This window comes from Phyllostomus discolor, chromosome 6 (genome assembly GCF_004126475.2).
Source record: "Phyllostomus discolor isolate MPI-MPIP mPhyDis1 chromosome 6, mPhyDis1.pri.v3, whole genome shotgun sequence".
Classification (NCBI taxonomy): Eukaryota; Metazoa; Chordata; class Mammalia; order Chiroptera; family Phyllostomidae; genus Phyllostomus; species Phyllostomus discolor.
The window spans coordinates 18967511-18990021 of NC_040908.2; the positions used below are offsets into that span (position 1 = coordinate 18967511).

At 40.8% G+C, this 22511-nt stretch overlaps 1 protein-coding gene and 1 pseudogene across 13 annotated transcripts in view; both read left to right on the forward strand.

Moving 5' to 3' along the window:
- Positions 1-22511, forward strand: part of LTBP1 (latent transforming growth factor beta binding protein 1) — a 365380-nt gene that overhangs the window by 233929 nt on the left and 108940 nt on the right. For 6 of the 13 annotated variants that reach the window (XM_036027834.1, XM_036027833.1, XM_036027828.1 and 3 more), the window contains 5 exons: positions 7247-7414; positions 10250-10477; positions 12662-12684; positions 16202-16301; positions 16779-16877. In XM_036027834.1, coding sequence (XP_035883727.1) covers positions 7247-7414; positions 10250-10477; positions 12662-12684; positions 16202-16301; positions 16779-16877 — 618 coding nt within the window. The remainder of the gene's footprint in view (positions 1-7246; positions 7415-10249; positions 10478-12661; positions 12685-16201; positions 16302-16778; positions 16878-22511) is intronic. The other 7 variants (XM_036027835.1, XM_036027841.1, XM_036027840.1 and 4 more) reach the window with 5 other exon arrangements.
- LOC114500868 lies at positions 17116-20823 on the forward strand (annotated as a pseudogene).

Consider the following 22511-nt stretch of genomic DNA (forward strand, 5'->3'; position numbering starts at 1 on the left):
AGCAGCAACCCTTTGGTTTGCAGGCTGGCACTCAGTCCACTGAGCCACACCAGCCAGGGCTCAAATGCAGATTTTTAAAGGTTACCTTTTTTTCTTAAAAGGTACTTGTGCCTGTTATTACCAAGTAGGTAAGCACTGCAGATTTTTCAAAGCTGTATACAACTAAAATCTAAACGTTTTAAACTAACTCATGGTAGAAAACTGTTAGGATAATTTTAAGAACAAATCTGTATTGATTTCTGTCCTGCAAGGTTTTGTTTTTTATTTATCTATTTTCTAATGTGGCTTTGGTATATGTTAAGCTGCATCCTTCTGGTCCCCAGTTTTAAACTTGCCATTTGGACCAGATGTGTTATTTGTGACGATACCATTTGTTTGTTTTTAGTTGTGCGTGTCTCTAACTCTGTGCCCTAGGGTGAGAACGTGGCCTTGATGAAGTAAAAACAAGTGCAGTGAAATAGAAACGACAGTCTCATTCATTATGTTTAGATGGGTTGGTTGAGTCTTTTGGAACATTGTTACTAATCACCACTATTTTCCTTTAAAAACTGTCAAATGCAGATTAGGAAATGTTGCACGTAAGTTCTTTTTCCATGTTCTTTCGCAGATAGCTCTGGTCACGAAGCAGATAGACAATTTGGCGGGTGGTGAAAATTAGACTGTAAAATTATGTTTGCGGGTGAGGTGCATTTTAAAACTGATGCAAGAATTTGGAAATGTCCAGCCAAAAATCACATTGTTGACAATGTCCAGAAAGTTTGGAGATAATTTCTGGTTGATCGGAATTACATGTGTAAATATTTTAAATAGTTTTATAATTTAAGTAGAAAGGATTCTGCAGAGTTTGGATATAAAATTTTGTTATGAATGTTTTTCCCCCTTAAATTATTTAACTTGTCTGGTTAAAATTACTACATTGAAGGTTGCAGATTAGTAAAGGTGGAGAACTGGCCCCAGAGTGTTTTATTAAACTTTGACTAGATCAGGTGTCTAGTGTTAAGGGCAGACATCCAGGTTTTAATAAGATTGTTGAAATTTGCCAATGAGATTTCTGAAACACACATTTCCTTAGCATTTATTTTCCCTGTCATTGCCCAAATAATACTGAACTTATTAAACCACCATGCATTCTTATTTGAAAAATAAATAATTCAATTTTCTGGTTCAGCTGCAACAGGTGAAATGATAAGTATTGGGAGATGTTTGTTGCTAGTTAAATGTTCCAGTTTAGAGTTTGAAGTTGAAACCTGGGCCCTGTACCAGTGCTGAGTGGGCAAATTTATTTTTCTTCCCTCTGAATTTGCCACATGTAACATTGCAGAGATGTGTAAGGTTCCTTCAGGATTTGTGACTTGGTTCAATCCAGTCACTGGTGAACTATGCTTCGAAGAAATCAGTAGGGAAGTCCAAAGACAGCTGAGAAGAATCAAGAAAGAAGGTGATGTTTCCAGAGTAAAGGAAATAAAATGTTGGCGAGGTGGCCGCATTCTCAGCGGTCGTGGGAAGTAGCAGGAAGAGAATGGAGCCCACACAGACACGTGCACACACACACACACACAGAGGCACCGAGCGAAGTTGCTGTTGCATTGACGGTTGGAATATATGTTCATGAGACATATAAAGACAGCGGTGCATACAGCATGCAGGCAGATTGAGGGAGATTGACCCCAGTTGTTCGGACAGCATGCTATCCAGGCCATGGAAGGTGTGGCTGACTCTCTGAACTCAAAGCGATGCACTTGGCAATGGCCGAGGAGCAGTAAGAAGCTCTCCCTGTTCTTGAATGCGCTAAGGTGAACACCCTCAGAATTCCTTGACTTCAGCCAAAGGTTGCAGTCATTTCTCTTTCTCTTCTTGCCCGCTTTCTGTCCTTGACTTAGCCAAGCTAAAAGAAGGGAAGTGGGAGGGTTCTGGCATCTGCTGCCTCTCACCTCTCTGTCTGTGGCTCAGGATGCTGCAGCAGCGTTCTCCAGACCTGCCCCTACCCACTTACGGGGGAAGGTGGAATTTTAGGACATGTCAGAGCAAATCCAAGGAAAGCATTGGGTTGGCCAAAAAGTCTGTTATGTTTTTTTCCCATAAAATAAAAGACACATTTTTCATTTTCATCAATAACTTTATTGATTTGGATATTTTGAATATGTCAGCTACCTCCTGCTATTGGCTTTTAGTGGGTAGAGGCCAGGGGTGCTGCTAAACATCTTCCAACACATAAGACAGCCCCACAGCAAAGAATTGTTTGGCCAAAATGTCAGTAGTACCAAGAAACTTCTCAAACCACTTTTTACACGTTTGATCAGTCACAGCACCTTCTCCATATGCTGCACAAATCTTTTTTTACATTTCAGTTGAGCTTTTACCTTTCTTGAAATAATAAAGCATAATATGCTGAAAATGTTGATATCTTCTTCCATCTTCAATAATAAAATGGCTGAACAAAAATTCACCAATTTTGTTAAGTTTTTTTAAATGCATGCTTATATGACAACTTTCACAATATAATCTAACAAAATTGTTTCGAATGAAGTTCAAGACAACTGAGCACTACTAGAGCCATTGTATGGAAAGAAACTAAATGAACTGTTTGGCCAACCCAATATAGTAACCTTTTGCAATTGGAGTAGGAAAACCTCCCGATTTTCTCAGTGGCAACTAATTTTCTTCAGGAAATGAAGAGCTTCAGGATGAGTGCTGCAGAGGGGATGTCTGTAGGTTTAGTAAAAAGGAGCCCAGATCAAAGAATTATAAGCCTGGAAGTTTGCTCTTTCATAGTAGTATTCTTGAGCCATGGACTTGGTGCTAATTGATGGAAATAAAGGGTTGGGGAGAAGATGTGCCCAGGACCTTCTGCCATAACCCTGGAAGTCATGAGATGCAGGGCAGATCCCTTCTAAAAGCCGGTCATGGTTATGTACATCATTTTAACTTAACTTCCCTGGCACCTTCATGGGATATGTATTGTTCTTATTTTACACATTAGGAAACTGAAGCTAGGAGAGTTTAAGTAACTTCTCAAGATCACATAGCTAGTAGCTAACATTTGAGATTTAAAGCTGGGTTTTGTGCCTCCAAATTTAGGGTACTAGATCAAGTTAATGATACTTATCATTTGAGTTTGAATTGATTAGAGTGGCATGTCTTTGAAAGTAGGGTCAGAATTTATTGTACAGCCCTATAATTAGGTGTAAGTGTTTAATATACCACTGGGGAACTCAAATAAGAGAACCGTAGCATCTTACCTTCTTACTGTATTTTGTAATTGAAACACCATCAGCATTAGATATATAGTGAAGATTTAAGACTTTACCTGGATACAGAGCTATAGGTTTATTACCTTTGAAGATTTCCCTCATGTCTGTAGTCAAGAGCAAAAGACTTGTTTTCCTGACATTTCCAGTAGGTTTTACACCTCTAAAATGTTTTTCCCTCTATAAAGAGTCCCTGAATCTTTTACCCTAATCTTTACCCTACTAACAACACACCCTGCAAACTGCTGTGTACCTATTTACATGTGGCTACAAGGCCCCTTCATTATTGCTCCTTCGTGCTCTGTCTATACCCATTTCCAGCTATTCTGTAGAGATCTTTTGGTAACACTGATTGTTTTTAAGTATAACACAAAACCTTATGACTCAGTAGAATGTATGATTAATACATTTATTATTTTATTAATGACCTACCTTTACAACTAGCCTTCCCTCTATGGCTAAAGATACTCAACAACAGAAACACCAATCTTGTATAATCCTGGGTAGTATGTTATTCCATGTTGACAAGATATGAAAACACTAGAGATGTTTAATGAAGTAAATGGAATTGCCATGCAAGTCACTTGAAATCATAAAAGAATAATGGGTAATTTTAGGTTACTCATTAAAGTAGGGGCAGTTTTTTAAAAAGTACACTTTGTTAGGAATCTGAGGCATAAATCAACACTTTTTGGTTCACATATAAAGCAAAGAAAGTTTGAATAATAGCATCAGTAAGATTTAGGTATGTAAGCTAGACCTTTTCAATGGCCTCCTTCTTGGTTTTCTTCCATCTTTGAAGGAGCAGATGTTTCATTAGTTATTTGCTTATTCTTATGTGCACTTGAAATGAGGCCATATTTTTAGAACATGGTCTGACACTCCCAGACTCCCCCCCAAAATTGACTTGTTGATAACTCTATAAACCAGTGATTCTCTTATTCCCCTAAAGATGCCCACCTGAAGTGCTTTGGAAGCTGTCATGGAAAAAATCACCCCAGCGTTTACAGAGAACACTTGGGTTAGGAAATGATGAGAACACAAAGGTCTATAAGATAGCTGTTGTAGCATAAGATGTTTAGGCAGAATTAACTTGCTAGACTTCTACCTTTATTCTTTGATGATAAAATGCCCCACATTGTATGGTGTCTGTGTATAATGCACGAGATATCAATAGCCAGAAACTTGCTTTAATTAACAAGCACTCTCTTATAACACATGCATGCACACACATATATTAATTGCTTAAAACACTAAATTGCTGATTTGGTGTTTTGGGGACAGCCATGGTAGGCTACTTCAAAGTAGCGTCTTTGGATAGGGAGGAAGCCAGCATTAAGTACACAGGGATGGTGCCTAGATAGTACCACAGCCCTGGATATGCGAGTGGGGTGGACACAAGGAAGTGAGAGTGGGAAAGGAAATGGAAGGGTCTGATGTCACCGTTTGCCAGTGCTGAGGATTTGAGGACACTCTGCTTTGTTCGGTTCTGAATGGCCCTTGTTCCTGGGACCTAGAAGGAAGAGTGATGTGATTTGTATTGTAAGTAAGCCCTGCCACGCGTGAAATAGACTCTTGTGAGTTGACCTGACATTGCTTCTTAGAAGTAGGTGTTGTGAGTTCCAAACACTTTGAAGACAAAATTTTGGAGCAGAATCATTTGTGAGCTGATTACACTAGAACTATGTATAATATGTTCCTAAGATTATACAGGTGAACTATATGATAGTCTAAGCACTATGCTGTACACCTGAAATTAATACAAAATAATACTGAATGCTGAAAGATGATACAGGTACAACCTGCAGACACGCACAGATTCCTACTAATATACATGCTATACAACTGATGGTCAGTCATTCCAGGGACTTTTCTTTTGGGGATAACCACACTCCTAATTTTTTTTTTGCTTGTACCCTGTCGTCTTTGATTTTTCATGACTTTAATTGTGCAGGCTCCAGAAAGTGAGAAGGAGAGGGTAGGAGAAGGAAAAGGAAAGACTCAGACTTCTCGCTCCCAGCCTTTATTAATGGGCAAAGTGGGCCTTGTCGGGCTTTGCAAGCTTTGAAGCCTTCGGGAGGCCTCCTCTGCTCCCCTCCGTCCCCTGCCCTCACTCCCCAGGTCACTCGTCTCAGCTGTTTTGACTGCCTCTGCTCCACCGAAATTCTGCTAAGCAGTGATCAGGCTGGATGCAGATGCCCTTGGGAGTGTGGAAATAGCTGCTTTTATTATCAGTAAAAGTGAAGAGTGGCTGATACATATTTGGTGTCTCCTCTGTATCACCGGCTTAGCTTATGACATGTCTCCGCATCTGTACATTGAGCCTTTCATTTAGAAGTGAGGAAGTTACTTGATGAAGTTCAGCCAGTGTACTAGTCAGGGTTTTCTCCAGAAATGCAGAACCAACAGGTGTGTGTGTGTGTGTGTGTGTGTGTGTGTGTGTGTAGATTTTAAGGACTTGGCTCACATGATTATGGAAGCTGTCAAGTCAAATATCTGCAGGGTGAGCCGGCAGGCTGGACACCCAGGGAAGAGCTGATGTCGTGGCTTGCGTCTGAAAGCTGCCTGCTGGTGAAAGAAAAGCTTTTCTTCTTAAGGCCTTCAAGTGTGTGGATGAGGCCCATCCACATTTTGGAGAGTTTTTTTACTCAGAGTACGCTGGTTTTAAATGTTAAACTCATGTGGAAAAAAAAAAAACACCAAAAAACAAACTTTTATAGCAGCATTTAGACCTGCCTTGACCAAATACTTGTGTACCATTGCCTAGCCAGATTACAATGAATGTAAAATAACCATCATAACCAGTTGTAGCGACTTCCCCGAGGTTATGCTGCTGGCAGGTGGCAGCCCTGTCACATGAACTCAGCTGTGTCTGGCTCTGGAACCCTTGATCTTTTCACTGTGCTTTGTAGCCGCTCAGTTTCATTGGGTCATTTGTCGTAGCATCTAGCCGAGATGTCAGTCCTTCCGGAGGAATGAAAATTTAGATCCGAGCAGGAAAGAGGGACAGGATGTTTTGGAAGCATCAGGTACTAGAGGAATTAGGTGAGGACATGGCAAATTGGGAACACTGATACAGTAGAGAGGAGCTCTGGCTGATGGGGGAAGGGACAGGGAGGGGACCATCAAGTTGGTGTATGCAGCAGCGTTGGCATGGCCTGGAGCGGGCTCTGCAGAACGTACTTCCTCCACGTTTACCTTAGAAGATGAACTCCTGGAAGGCAGGGCTGGAGACTGCTTCTCCTCACAGGTGCCCTTTCTGTCCAGTACAGTGTTTAGCTGTTAGACTGATGAAGTCTTAGCTACTAAACTTAGAGTGGAAGCGTCATCAGGATTCGGGGTTAGATACTGGATGAATGTCAGCGGGTGTGCTTTCACAGTGTTGTGTGCGGGATTGAGCACATCGCCCGTTCCTCCCCTGATGCGCTGTCTGGCTGCACCCGGGGCCACGTGTAGCATTGTGTTCGCTGCCTCCCACTCACTGCTCGCTGGCCTAGGGTGAAACCTCACGGGGGCCTGCCAGTTCTCACTGTCCTCAAAGCAAAAAAAGCAACAACAGCTGGCTTGCAGCATCAACTGTATTCAGTTTGTGATTTCCCATAGTGCCTGGCTGCTCGCCAAATCCTTCCCGACAGCTACCTCTATTATGGCTAATTACAGGGAAACAAATGAGGTGTAGTGATGTCGTTAATAGAGGACGAGGTTTATTTGGGCAGGTAGATGTCGGGTGAAATTCTTTTTTCCACTTATGTCCACCTGCCTGATTTAATGCTTTTTCTAACATGGAAAATGGGACTAAACAGCGTCCATTTGGTGCCCTAACTTACTTGGTAAACTGCCTCTAAGTGAAGAAAGGTCTTAAATCCTAAATGTGGACAGATGTATTCTGAAGTACGGTCTCGAAGCCAGACTTTAGGGATATTTTTACTATTCCGTGCAAAGTCGATCTGGTTTTTGTTGTTTCCTGGGTGACGTCAGGCCTTGTCTCTCTGCTTCAGCGGACACCCCTGTGATCTCGGAAGAGAAGGGGCCCTGTTACCGCCTGGTCAGCCCCGGAAGGCAGTGCATGCACCCCCTGTCCGTGCACCTCACCAAGCAGCTCTGCTGTTGTAGTGTGGGCAAGGCCTGGGGCCCACACTGTGAGAAATGTCCCCTGCCAGGCACAGGTAAGGCATGCCCGGCTGCACGCGCACGTTCATGCCCGGCCACACCAGTGCACAGGACAACCTGGGCAGCCAGAGTTATTTTTTGTTTCTGACTCTGAATTTAGTTTTTAATAATACAATGTGTTTTTGTTACTTCTGTAGAAAGTGTTCATGAATATAGAACGGTGAACCAGTGGAAAAAATCAGAAAAAAATTACATGCAAAGAGATTTTCCCATTCCTATGTAACATTCAGCTTCCCTTTGAATGCTAACAAAAGCCGTTATAATTTATCCTCATTTCTAGGACTCGCAGGCTGCAGTTTAAAAGTGTGGTGAGATCAAAGGCCCTGCTAGGCCATGTGGTTTCCTAATGGTTGGCCGAGCACCACTTGCAGAGTAGCTAGACCCCGTGCAGGTTGCCTCATTCTCTCATTCACGAATCCTGTGCTTGTCAGGTTCTGCTGTGAACATTGGAAATTGGGGGGAGTTTTAGGAGCTCAAGGGCAGACCCTGCCAAAGCTCCTATGCACTTCTCCGTGGGAGCTGAATATTAAGAAGTTGATTAATCTTTATCCTTTAATTTGGTACCCAATTGCCTAATGCCCTGAAGGAGTAAATTTATAGAAGTGCCTTAATTTTACCAAGGAGTCATCAACTTCCCATGCAGGGCCAAGTGGCATTAAATGGAAGGAAAGAAACATGGCCTGCAAATACTGGGCACCGTAATATTATCAAAGAAGCAGTGCCCTCAGTTCCGCTGGTGTGGTGTGGGCATAAAAAATTTATTGAGTTGCTTATTTAAGAGGATGCTTCCCACCTTGGAAAGTGTGTCAACTCTCACAGGGCCATTGAAATCTTAAACTCTAACTTACTTATACTATAGCAGACATTGTTTAAATAGAAATTTATTTTTTAAAGATTTTATTTATTTATTTTTGGAGAGAGGTGATGGGAAGGAGAGAGATAGAGAAACATTAACATGCAAGAGAAACATTGATTGGTTGCCTCTTGCATACCCCCCGTCGGGGACCTGGGCCATAACCCAGGCATGTGCCCTGACTGGGAATTGAACCAGTGACCTTTCTGTCTGTAGGACGAAGCCCAGCCCACTGAGCCACACCAGTCAGGGCTAAATTTAAATATTATGATCCACCTTTGGTGATGGGTAGGATTAGAAAGAATTGGTAAGGCAGAGGATAGTATAATGTTGGTGGTATTTTGGTAGACCAGATAATCTTAGACCTCTCCAAAAGGCTCTATTTTCCTCCTATAGGATCTGATCCACTCATTATTAAAAAGTAATAATCAAAGGATAAGTTATCTTATAATTCATAGACAGATTTCTCTGAAAGTTCAATTCTGGTAGCTTTGTCACCTTTACATGAAACATAAATCAAGATGGTGACTATCACACAGGGAGACTCCTCCATGTAATACAACAGCTATATTTGAAAATAATGTAACAATAGAATTTTTACACTTAACCAGGTTTTAGTTATATGGTGATTTCCATACGAATCATATTTAGTTCGTTAATACCTCAGCTATTTGATAGGAAACCATGTTTTCTCCTGGAAACATCTTTTTTTTTTAGTAAGAATTGTATTTCATAGTTAAACATAAGCATCATGTTCCTCCAGTTAGAGTTGCCTTTGCATTGAGCACTAATTTTAGGTCGAGAACATTCCACAGATCTTTTTTCCAGTGGAAGGGAGAAATGACTGATTTTACTTTCAATTTTAAAAGTATAAAGGAAAAGTTTACCATAAGTACCTTGGTGTCCACGTGTGGTCACTTGCCTCCAACACCACGGGGGTCAGGTGCTTTCTCCTCCTAGGGCTCCACACCTCCTTGCCCCCTTGCCTTCCCCTTTACTTACGGCTGGGGAGTATGTGCGATGGAGGTCAGCCATCACATGCACCCAGGCTACTTTTTGTAGGTGTACAAAACCACTTTGCTGGTTAGGAGAACATCTGCTCTCCTGTCCTCTGGATGATTTAGCACCTGCTCATGTTCAGGCTTTGCCCCCTTAGCATTCCTTCCCTCAAATGCAAGCACATTCTAATATGGCGCGTCCTTTTGTGACTTGACTCCTTTCCATCATCTCTTGAGCTTGTCCCAGTTCACTGGGTTCCTCCTCACTGCCCTGAGGCTTTCTCTCCAAGAGCACGCCCCCTTTGCAATCCCCCTTAGCCACCCTCACCATGTCAGTGTAAGCCCTCCATGCTGGCTGAGGCCTTTGGGTTCTTCAGCTGGAAACAAATTATGAAAATTTCAACACCTCATTTCCCTGAATAGTGATTTCTCTTTAATTTTTTTCTTGTTCATCATCCAGCTTAGAAAGATGTCACTGAGTTTCTTGTTAATAATTAATGAAATTAAACCATAGCTGAAGGAAAGAAAGCCTGATTTTTGCTGATATTACACACACACCTCCAATAGATATGTATATTATATAGTGTCCTTTGTACATAAACATCTAATATATTACATATATTTTATGTGTAATATATATTGACTTACATTAAATGTAAAATATATATCTTATAACTCATTACTGATACATAGAATATGTTATATAAAATATGTTTTTATATATGCTATATATAAACCGGTTGTGTAGGATAAGGAATTAACAGATAGAGAATTGTTTAGTAAAAGAAAGGGTTGGGTTCTTTTTTTCTGTAAATATACAAGTTTAGCAGAAATTCAAGCATTTTGCATCTGTTTTTGAAGATTTTAAATGTAACTATTTGAGTGATGATTTATTAAGAGATACTCATCATGATATTTTCCTCTGTATAAGTTTGCACTTTTAGATTTTTAAAAGGAATATTTTCCCATCCCAAATCTAGCTGCTTTTAAGGAAATCTGTCCTGGTGGAATGGGTTATACGGTTTCTGGCGTTCATAGACGCAGGCCAATCCATCACCATGTAGGTAAAGGACCTGTATTTGTCAAGCCAAAGAACACTCAACCTGTTGCTAAAAGTACTCATCCTCCACCTCTCCCAGCCAAGGAAGAGCCAGTGGAGGCCCTGACTTTGTCCCGGGAGCATGGGCCAGGAGTGGCGGAGCCAGAAGGTGAGAGTCGAAATGGGTCATGGACCTAGTCACCTGTCTTGTGTGCCTTTGCTTTGGATTCCCTGTTTATACCCATCAGGAACAGGGGTTTCCAGCCTTAGCACTACTGGCATTTTGGGTGGGTTATTCTTTGATGTGGGGGCTGCTTTGTGCATTGTAGGATGTTTAGCAACAGCCTGGCCTCAAACTTCTAGATGCTGGTAGCAACTTCTCCCATCCGGTTTTGCAACCAAAAAGGTGTCCAAACATTTCCAAGTGTCCCCTGGGGGCAAAATTACCCCTGAATGAGGACCACTGCTCTAGAGTAATGTGCAGGTACCCGGTAACAGTATTCCACAGCAATCTCAGGACATGGTCTTGTGTTTGGGGCCCCTTTTTCTTGGTGTTTAGTCCTGGAGAGTGGTTTAGATCCTTCAGGAAACAGCTAGAATTCATTTCTGTGCCTAGAGGGCCATTTAATAAATATTTATTTACTTAAAAAAGTAAAATCCAGAAGTTTACATTTACCACATCATAGGCTTCCATGAAATAAAGTGCAACAGGCAGTTGGGGTTAATGGGAGGCAAAGTGCAGGAAGACAGGGGCAACCAAATGTGTCTCGGAGATCGTTTAGTGCCGTCCTTTGGTTTTCATCTTGAGAAACCTGAGACTTAGAGAGGGGACCTGACTTACCAGCTGTCATGCACTGAGTAGGTGATGGGACCAAGGACCACATTTTTCTAAGGAAGTGGTTTAGGCCTTATTGTCCAAAGGGAGTCTAGAGACAGTTGTCTTTGACTATCCCTGGCATTCAGAAAAAGGATTCTGTCTGTCTCTGTCTCTTCATATAAACTGGCCTAATGCATTGACTAACTCTGTCACTACAGAAATTCTCACCCCCTATAGAAGGAACAAAACCTTAGGTTTACATGAAATAATCTTTGGATCTAATAAGGCTCCTGTTGGCTTTTACTACTTGATTCTTAGCTCAGAATTCAGGATGCTCTTTTATGGATTTTGTAAGGAGAGCAGATGCCCTGAGTTAGTGAAGAGTTGGGTGCTTGGCAAAGCCACCTTCCTGGTACAAGGGTCTTTATTTCAGGGCTCTGAACCCGTGTGGGCTCTAGCCTGTTTTATTCCACCCTCTCACTTACTGCCCTTCTTGCTTGGTTAGGCAAAGCAGGTAGGACCTCACCTCGAGTTGACTAAGATGACAGGGTGACCAGTTTGGTCCTATACACTTGGAGTGTCACGGCCGGATGTTTGTAAGTCTTCATCTTCTGTGTAAGCAGGAGAAAATTGGCTCTGGCCCAGGTTCTGTCTCAAGACTTTCTTGATGGTGGATTAGCAGGATAGAACAGTTGAGTTGTTCAATCACAAGAATATTGCAGCAGTGGTAGCAGTCTTGTACCCGATTGCTTTGGGAGCTAATGCATTAAACAAACCTATATACTAATGTTTATGGAGACATTGACCCCATGAGGAAAATTATGGTGCATGTTCACCTAAGGCTGAAGGATTGATTGATGAAAAGCAAGCCTTTCAAAATGCAAAGGCACAACCACTACCACCCTATAATCATGTTTATGGTTGTGTAATATGTGATTTGTCCACCATATTGGTGCTAATCTCTCATTGGATCTTATTGGCTAGTGCTTTTTTTTTTTCATAATTGCATTATCACATCTTCTTGAAAATGCTCCTGGGGCTTCACTAAGAATTAGTGTGCATCAAGAAGGCAGCACCCATTCTTCATTGAAATAGTGGTGTTCTTTTTTAACATTGACATCAGAAAGCATTTCAAACATTATATATTATGTTAAGGATATGCATGTGACCAATTAAGGAAAATGTTTGTTTTCTAAGATATAGGAAATTCTAAAAAATTGAGATTAGACATAAAGTAATGTACTAGAAAGTGTTGTCTCCTTTAACATTTTAGATTAATAAGAGACATAGAAAGAACATCGCATGTGCTACCTGACCTCCTGTAATTGAGGAACAATGTAGCACTGATAGGTTTGCCTTGCTAGTCGTGTGTGAAATTCTCCGAAGTAGTAGTGACCATAATTCTGTATTTGACTTACTTTGATGCTTAATCCTTTTGGAGAGATACTGGAATTTTATTGCGTTTTTAAAATTAAAATATTATGTAGTAGATTGCTTTAAATTATACTAATGTCCTCCTTTCTTTTCTGGTTTTAGTGGCAACTGCACCCCCTGAGAAGGTAATTCATTCATTGTTTGCAAGTCACTTTTTTTCGCTAACTTTAAAATAATTTCCTTTTGGAACATGTATGGGTTTTTTTAGGCTCGAATATAGTAACATGTCTATTCATCATTTGGCTGAAGGAAATGTGGCATTCATTCCATCAAGAAATATTTAGTGAGCATCTACCATAATACCAGCAATATTCTGAATGCTAGAAAAACAATAGAGAGAAAAATCAGACAAAACTTCTTGTTCTGATGGAACTTAAATTCCAGAGAAAATGAAGCGATGGGACTAATAGGAATCAGGAGCTTTAACAGAAATCAAGGAGTCAACTTATGTCTTTGACCATCTGTGGAAAGAAAGGTTCTGAAGTGTTTATGTAATTGTGTATTCTTATGGTGCATATATACTGACTGATGTATTTCTTAATTTAATTAAAATTTAACATGCATGTTTGTATTTGTTAAGAGTCAGAGAGCTTCTCTTTGAAAGTTATAATCAATAGTGGAGTATTGCTTCTTAGAAATTTTTACCAACCTATTAGTTTTTGGCTTACAATGGGACTATGAATTATGAAATGTATTAGTAGGAAATACAGAAATTTTCTGGGACTAGTTTATGGAATAATATTTCTTGCCTGAATCTTGCTTTGATTCTTTACTAACATGAAAATGAAGTTTTATTTATTCAGTTGACAAGAATTCAGTAAGTATTTGATTTTAGATTGAGCAAATACATATGTAAATTATAATAGTTTAAAAAATCTTTTCTTATGAATATGGGATATAATGACATAAGTGTTATACATGCTGAAAGAATCTGGAAAAAGAGGAAGTAGAGAGATAGTATCCAACAGGGAAGAATGTTACATTAACCCTAAAAGAAGTACAACAGATATGCATATTTTACATGAACATTTGCAGCTCTTGGTTAGCATCTCTAAAGTTCAGAGACGCACGGCAGTGTGTGCGATTTTGTTGATGTGGAATTGAGTTCTGGCTGACACGTGGGAGGAGTCACTCAGTGGTGAGTGGGCTGGCCAGCTCCCTGACAGCCTCCCCTGGTCTCAGTTTTGTTCTTCTCTGTGTATGGTCAAGTTTATGCTGTCTTTCGTTAGGAATCTGAAAGAGGACTGGACAATTTTCTGTATACTCTTACAACAATTTATTTGGAGGGGTGGCAGTGAGAAAAATGCGGCCATAGTCTCTGTGGTCTTAACTCCCTGCAGAAGGAGGCCTTGTGATACTAAAGACTGATGAAGAGAAAGTGGTCCAGGGGTGGGAAGTTATATGTGTGAAGGTGCGAAGGGACAGCAAGAGGTCAGTGAGGGGAGCATGAGACCCGTGGTTAGACAGAGGAACTTGGAATCCCAGTATGCTGTTGTCATCCGCGGGAAAGTACCCTGCTCCTCAGCTGGACCCTACCTGTCAAGTAGAGAAGTGGCATTGATGAGGGAGGCTGCTGCCCCATGCTGATGGGAGACATTCTGTCTGGAAGCTGCGGGAGTGCGTTAATGGTTTTCTTCTTGCTGGCATTGACCATGGGCTTCAGGGAGTGGGGTTCCATTGAGGCTGATTGAGGTCACCTTAAGTACGTAATAGAAAGCTGGTCTGTGTTTTTAAGGAGAAGGAAAAATGGGGGGAAATGAATGTGTTCAGTGTTTTTTTTTTGTTTATTTGTTTGTTTTTAAGATTTTATTTATTTATTTTTAGAGAGGAGGAGAGAGAGAGAGGGAGAGAGAGAGAGAGAGAGACATCAATGTGCGGTTGCTGGGGGTTATGGCCTGCAACCCAAGAATGTACCCTGGCTGGGAATTGAACCTGGGACACTTTGGTTCCCAGCCCGCGCTCAATCCACTGAGCTACGCCAGCCAGGGCTGTGTTCGGTGTTTTTAAAAGATAAATCGCAACAGGATGAATTGAGACAGGGAGACAGAGGAAGCTGGAGAGGCCAACCCAATTACTAGAATAAAGTGAGAAGGAGTGAGTCCAGACTTGAAGTAGTGGGGGCTATGGATATGGAAATGGACGGACACTGGAAGGAATAGAGCACATGGCCAGGGTTTGGAATGAGAAATGAAGGAGGGACGACTAGAAAGAGACTTTAAACCTGAATGGATTAATGATTGTGGCATTGAAGGAAATGAAGTTGAAATGAGATATTGGAAGGGATGGATTTAACATATTTGTGGAATAGCTAAATGGGGTTACCCTATGAGACTTCATACCTATAAAACTGGATCTTTGATGAGATACTCAGGCAGTATATCTACTTTATAAAAAGTAGGAAAGGTGGTCATGCAAACTAGGAGACAGTGAAAGGGAGATGGAGGCTAGGGGAGTGAGCTTTCTGGAGGACAGCCATAATTAAAGCAAGGGGGGGGTGTAAAAATTGTACAACCACTATGCTGTACACCTGAAACGAATATAAAAAAATATTGAATGTCAAACTATAGTCGAAACATAAAAAAGAAAGGGATAGAGCATGAGGGGCTTGTGAAAGAGGATGAGAAGAAGTTATTGAAGCAGTAGGAGAATCTGGAGTGAGTGATGCAAAAGGAAAGACAATTTGAAGAGAAGATTTAGGTCTCTATATGTTTTTTTTAAGCCCTCCAAATTAGTGTAAAAGGAAAGTTGACAGAAAGGTGAACAGTAAATAAAAAGAGAATGTAATTATTTAAAAAGAGAGAGAGAGAGAGAGAGAGAAAAGAGAGGAGAGAGAGAGAGACAGGGAGACAGGGAGTATGTAGGGTAACACTGACCAAGTAGCTTGATGAATACTTTTAATGAAGTTTCAAGATGAGCGCCCTGACCCCATCCTGGTGTGGGCAAGGTCGCAGACCCTTTACAAGCATTATTGCCTAGTCTGCATGAGCCCCAAGGAGCTGTAACTGGAAGCTGAATCATAAGTCTCTTTGCTTGTGGTCCAGGGCGCAGCAGTGGGCAGCAGGACACAGGAAGCCTGGGGCGCTCCACCAAGTCCCCGCTTTTCTGTGTCTCTGCTGGGCTGCCATGACTGTGAGAGCCAGAGGTGCAAAGTATTAGATGTGAGGTTAAGGGTGGCTGCAATAATGAACCGACATCGAATCTTTTAATATGTGCATTTTGTTATGGCACATCTGCTAGATTCATGATCTGCTCTGGGGCAGAGCCGCATGTGAACGAGCTGGTGGTTTAGTTCTCCTTAGGGTCAGTTTTGGTCCAGACAGACCAAGTGTGGGCCCCTGGGCCAAGGCATCTGTTTAGAATGTCTGACAAGACCGCTTGCCCTGGGCCCTCGGGAAGCGGGTGAAGGTGTGTGCATGGGTGGGCACTGCAGGAGGAACTCGGGCTTGCTCGAGTAGTGGCCTGGCAGTAGTGGCCCGGATAGTTTAAAAACTATCACACAATTGCACAGGTTTTGTCTAATGTCCTCTGCTATTGGTTGCATTTCTAACAGTAGAATTAATTAAATAGAAATAGTTATAAGTGGAAACCAGAAGCAACTCCTACTTCCAGTTCTCTTTTTGTCTTTTTATTACAACCATGCAGGAAATACCTTCATTGGATCAGGAGAGAACCAGACTTGAGCCTGGGCAACCCCAGCTCTCTCCAGGCATTTCAACTATTCATCTGCACCCACAGTTTCCAGGTAGCCTTTGCTCCTCCCTGCTGTTTGTAAAGTATTCCCAGTAAACCAGGAAGATAAGAATATTGTGTGTCTTTGATTTGAAAGTTTAATAAGTCAGTAGAATTATACACGTAAGTATCTCAGTATACTCATATAATGTTACTATTATAATCACATAAGTATCCTAATGGCAAAAGAAAAGTTCTTCACTATTTTCTGTGGTGAGGAGTAATATTTATTATTAAAACATTATTGAGGGTCATCATTTGATGAAGGGTCACTTTTCATTGGCTCCTGAATTCTTCCCAGATATTCTTGCTAAATGTTGACACTTGGGCCATAGGCTAATACCACAAGCTCTAGGAATCAATAACAGATCTTTCTGTCCAAGAACTACTGTGGTGTGTCATTAGACTGCATTATGCTTGCATTTCGATGGGCATCTCAGTGCATCTAACTGGCTTTAATTTCCTTTCCATCCCCTCCTTCTTTGTTTAGTAGTGATTGAAAAAACATCACCTCCTATACCTGTGGAAGTAGCTCCTGAAGCTTCTACCTCAAGTGCCAGCCAAGTTATCGCGCCAACTCAAGTTACAGGTGGGTGTGGTACCTGTTACATTTTGCAGCTTGGGGAGGAGACGTGGCTATGAACTTCATTTTAAATATAGTATCAAACCTGTGTCAAATGTGTAACATTGCTTATGGCAGGGTTAGTCATAACAAGAAGATTTGGAAAGAACCTAAATATTTTTTGAAGGAGGAATATACTTAAGTAACTTGTGGTACAGATGCAGTGGTGCACCAAATAGCTATGAAAGTGATGTTTAAAAAGAATACTTAATGTTATGAGGAGATGCCTAATGGCATAATATTAAGAAATACAGAACACAATATAATGACTTTAATTTTATTTTTTAAAAGTTTACAAACAGAAAAAGAGACAGGAAATGCATCAAAGTGTTCAACTATTGCCAGTTAACAGGATCATGGATAATCTTTATGTCCTTCAGTATATATTTTATATTTAAAAAAATTCTTTATAATAAACATTCATCATTAGTGACAAAGTATGAGAATGTATAATAATTTGAAACAAATCAGCAGCCTAAAAGTTTGTATCCTTAATATATAGAGAGATCTTATAAATCAGCAATAAAAAACAACAGAAAAATGAAGAGGGTGCATGTGGGACTTTAAAGCACCAGGCTGGGAAGTCCAGGGGGCATGAGTCTCTGGGTGGACACACATCAGCCCTTCTCACTGGGGTGGCTGGGTGATGACAAGGAGCAGTTGGTTTAGCAGAGCCGCATGGTGCAATGTGATAACTTTCCTCATCTGTTAGTCAGGTGAGGAAAGTTTATCAGACCTGTAGGTGCTGATAAAAAGACGAGAATGTTGTGTGTTTATATAGACTTTATGGTGTTGGAGTAGAAAAATGGAAAATTGAAGGTCAGAGACTTCTGGTCAAGATGGAGGCGTAAGTAACCACAGCTCACCTCCTCACACAACCACAGCAAAAATTACAACTAATCTACAAAACAACTATCACCCAGAATTGTCAGAAAATTGAGTTGTATGGAAGTTGGACCACAAAGGAATTAAAGAAGTCACATTCATCGAGATGGGTAGGAGGGGCAGAGACTTGGAGACATGGAATAGGTGGTCCCCTATCCACATATGGTGGATGAAAATCTGGAGGGAGCGAAGGATCCCAGCCCCATAGAAGACCACCCAGTCCAGGGCTCCACTGCCAGGAAGATAAGTCCCCATAACTTCTGGCTGTACAAATCAGTGGTGGTTGGGATGTCAGAAGAAACTGCAAGTGTTCTCAAGCATCTTCTCTTAAAGGGCCCGCAGTGAACTTAGGACTCACACAAACTCACTCCCTCTGGGCTTTAGCACCAAGGCAGCAGCTGGAAGGGCACCAATGACATATGGGGAGAATCTGAAGTGTCTGGCATCAGGGCAAGTGTTGAGTGGCAGCTTCTTCCTGGACAAAACTCCAGAGTCCAGGCAGAGGCCATTGTCTCTTTTCTGAGCCCTTCCCAACACAGAGCCACAGAGTGGCAACACCATATCCTCAGATCAACCTGGTTTATCAGACCCTCCATCAACCTGGTTCACATGGGTTGCCCTGCCTGGGCAATTACCTAAGGCTCCATCCCATCCAACTTACCAGTGGGCTTTTCTACTATAGTCCACACTATTAAGACAGGAAGTCAAAGCAGCTCTACCTAATACACAGAAACAAATGCAGGGAGGCTGCCAAAATGAGGAGACAACAAAATATGGCCCAAATGAAAGAATAGAACAAAACTCCAGAAAAAGAACTAAACCAAATGGGGAGAAGCAGTCTATAAGGTGCAGAGTTCAAAACACTGGTCATTAGGATGCTCAAGGAACTTAGTGAGAACCTCAACAGCATAAAAAAGACTCAGGCAGAAATTAGTTTCACTAAGTGAAATAAAGAAAAATTTGCAGAGAATCAGCAGCGAAGGGGATAAAGCTGACAATCAAGTCAATGATTTGGAACATAAGGAAGAAAAAAGCATGCACTCAGAATAGCGAGAAGAAAAATGAATCCAAAAAAGCAAGGACAGGCTAAGGAGCCCCTGGGACTCCAAATGTACCAGCATTTGAATCATAGGGGTGCTGGAAGGAGAAGAACAAGAAATTGAAAACTTATTTGAAAAAATAATGAAAGAAAACTTCCCTAATTTGGTGAAGGAAATAGACATCCAAGTCCAGGAAGCCCAGAGAGTCCCAAATAAATGGACACAAAGAGGACCATACAAAGACACATTGTAATTAAAATGCAGGTAAAAGTTAAAGAGATCATCTTAAAAGCAGCAAGAGAAAAGCAGATAGTTACCTACAGGGGAGTTCCCATAAGATTGTTAGCTAATTTCTCAAAAGAAACTTTGCAGGCAAGAAGGGGCTGGCAAAAATTATCCAAGTGATGAAAAGCAGGGACCTGCAACCTAGATTATTCTATCCAGCAAAACTATCATTTTGAATGGAAGGACAGAAAAAGTGCTTACCAGAGAAGGTTAAGCTAAAAAAGTTCATCATCACCAAGCCATTATTACATGAAATGTTAAAGGGACTTATTTAAGAAAAAGAAGATAAAAACTATGAACATTAAAATGGCAACAAATTCGCAATTATCAACAACTGAACCTAAAAAAAAAACACACTAAGCAAACAAACAGAATGGAAACTGAATCATAGATATGGAGATCATTTGGAGGGTTATCATTTGGAAGGGGAAAGGAGAAGGATAAGGGAAAAGGTGCAGGGATTAAGAAGTGCAAATTGGTAAGTACCAAATAGACAGGGGGATGGATGTCAAGAACAGTACAGGAAATGGAGTATCCAAACAATTTATATGTATGACCCATGGACTTGCACTGAAGAGAAGTATTGCTGGAGGAAATGGGGGTGTGGGGTTGAGGGGACAAAGGGGAAAATTGGGAAAACTGTAATAGCATAATCAATAAAATATATTTAAAAAAAGAAAAAGGAAAGTCAGACCACAACTCCATCTAAAAAGAAAACTGAAGTTAGTACTATTGCAAGCAGTTTCCACCTCGAAGCTCTCCGTGTGACGCTGGAAATAGTGATGGGGTAGTAATTCAGGAGATGTTGAAAACAGTGGCATAATCACAGCAACTTGAAACAAACTCTCAAAGAGACGGGAAAGTGGTGAGGTTGACAGAGGTTGACGAACGCACCAAAGATGCCCAACATGCCTTGGGTAGAACCATGGGAAAGGGTGTGTGTCCCTGAAGATTGATCTTGTGCTGCAGTTGTACATGTAAAGTGACACCACCCTTTCATAGTAGGTGTCAGGCAGTTCGCGTGCCTGCTCCCAGCATTTGCCGCGTGTGCAAGAAGGAAGGCCTGAATCTTCCTTCACAGCTGGCTCGTAGCCTTGCAGAGAACTGCTGCAGAAATCTCAGAAAAGCCCTGCGTATGTGTGAATCCCACAGAGCGCAACAATGTCTTTTCACCGCAGATTAAGAGGTCCTCGAAACAGACAGGGAGGTGTATCTGGGGAGACTGCCAGTGCCATTGTCGGTCAGCAGGCTCCACGGAGGCTCCCTGAAGTTCCTGAGGACTCGGTGAGCTTTTGGCCCATGGTGTTCCTCCTGAGACCATCGTAGAGGGCCTCTCTCAGAACTTTTCATAATTGTGAAGGACAGCTGAGCAGAGAAGTGGGCCAAATGCAGCTTACTGTGATCATCGCCTACAGCTGCGTAGTAAAGCTGTATTTATCACTTGGAAGCTTTTGTGGCCACATTTATGGCACTGAGTAAGAAGTTCATGGAGGATGGATTAGAAGGCATGAGGTCCTGACATCTAGCAATGATTCTTCCCAATATTTCTCAGTATCAGCATTGACATTCAGTTTATATTGGAAGAGCTGCAGGTAAAATAAATGAACTTTCCTTAAAAAAAGAAAAATGAGAAATATAATCAATAATTCTGGAGAAAAACAATACCAAAAACATATATAATAGGAAATTTCAATTTTACTTATAGTCAAAGAAATACAAATTAAAATAATTCTTTATTTTATTTTTTATTTTTTTCAATATGAACCAGAGAAATTACTTTATTTTTTGAGAACTGTAATGCATCTTTTTTGTTGTTGTTTTTCAAGTACAGTTTTCTGCCTTTTTCTCCCCACCACCCCATTTATTTTATTAAATTAGTATTTAATTCTCATCATGTGAAGCTCTAAGGCTCTCACATTGCTGAAAGGAATGTAAACTGGTTCAATTTTTCTGAAAAGCACAAACTGGCAGTGTGTAACAAGGACTTTAAGAATGTGCAGAGCTTCTGACTCAGTAATCCAATATTAAGATATCTGAGGATATGTCAAGCATATCTCCTGGACATTAAGATATGTCAGGAAATAATGTCCCCAATGGCATGGATAATGGTTTCTATAAATGGATACTTACTACAGCACCAGATATAATAGAGAAAAAGTAGAAATAACCTAAACATTTACCTCTAGTGAATTACTTATGTTATAGCTATACATTGGAACGTTAGGCTCCCATCAAATATGGTATTTTGAAGAAATGTGTTAAAATTTAGCAGGAAATGGTTACACAATATTGTTTAAAAAAGACATATATGTTGAGAAGGTGCTGGTAAAAATACATTAGATATTAGCAGTGATTATTTTTTATAGTAGGATCCAGGAGGTTTGGGAGTGTTGTAGAATTTTTTTTATATTCTACAGTGGGCAAGTATTAGTTTTATAGTCAGATTAAAAGGCTGTTCTGATGCATTATCTCGACTCCAGTTCGGGATGAGATGGCATTGTGTAATAGGAGAAGCTAAAAGAGAAGTTTGCAGCCGCCTCTAAAATGCTTTTTTCCTCAAAAGCATTATACGCATCATTTTTCAGATAGAAATATGCCTGATAGATATGTTAACTATTTAGATTGTGGTGATTATTTCACCACAAAACGTATATATGTAGTTTTTATGTTAAAAACAAATATACAGTAGTATACATATATGCAATTATATGTAATTATCCCACTATATAAAATACAAACAATTTTATGTGTTTAAAGACATTGATAACTTTTAGCCATTTTCTCAAAAATGTGGCTATAAGTTCACTTACACATTTGAATGAGCAGATGCGAAGGTATTTTTTAAAAGCTCCTTTGTTCTTATACTCTGGTTTCTCTTCAGATCGTACAAATCTTTCGCCTTTTACTAAAAGCTCCTTTGTTCCAAGGTGAAAAGTGCAGTCACGTCATGGACTTAGCAGTTCGTTTCCACATCATTCAGGGGTCCCCTTTCAGGGGTGTCCACCCTTTGGCATCTCTGGGCCACACTGGAAGAAGAGTTGTTTTGGGCCACACATTAAACACAGAAACACTAACAAAAACTGATGAGCAAAAAAAAAAAAGGTTTTAAGTAAATGTATGGTTCTGTGCTGGGCCTCATCCATAGCCCTCGTGGGCCGCATGGGGCCCGCGGGCCGAGGGTGGACACCCCTGCGAGGCCCAGCTGCACCCAGAGCCAGGGCCTTCCCCTCAGATATTTGTGGCGAGTGCTCTTTGGTTTTGCTGTTAATTCTATGAAAGCAGTATAAAAATGTTCCCTTTGGTAGGTGTTTCTAGTGATAGGATGAAATAATGGTTATTTTTTTTAATGACCATGGATGGCTAAAATAGTTACTGTCCGTTCTGAAGTCAC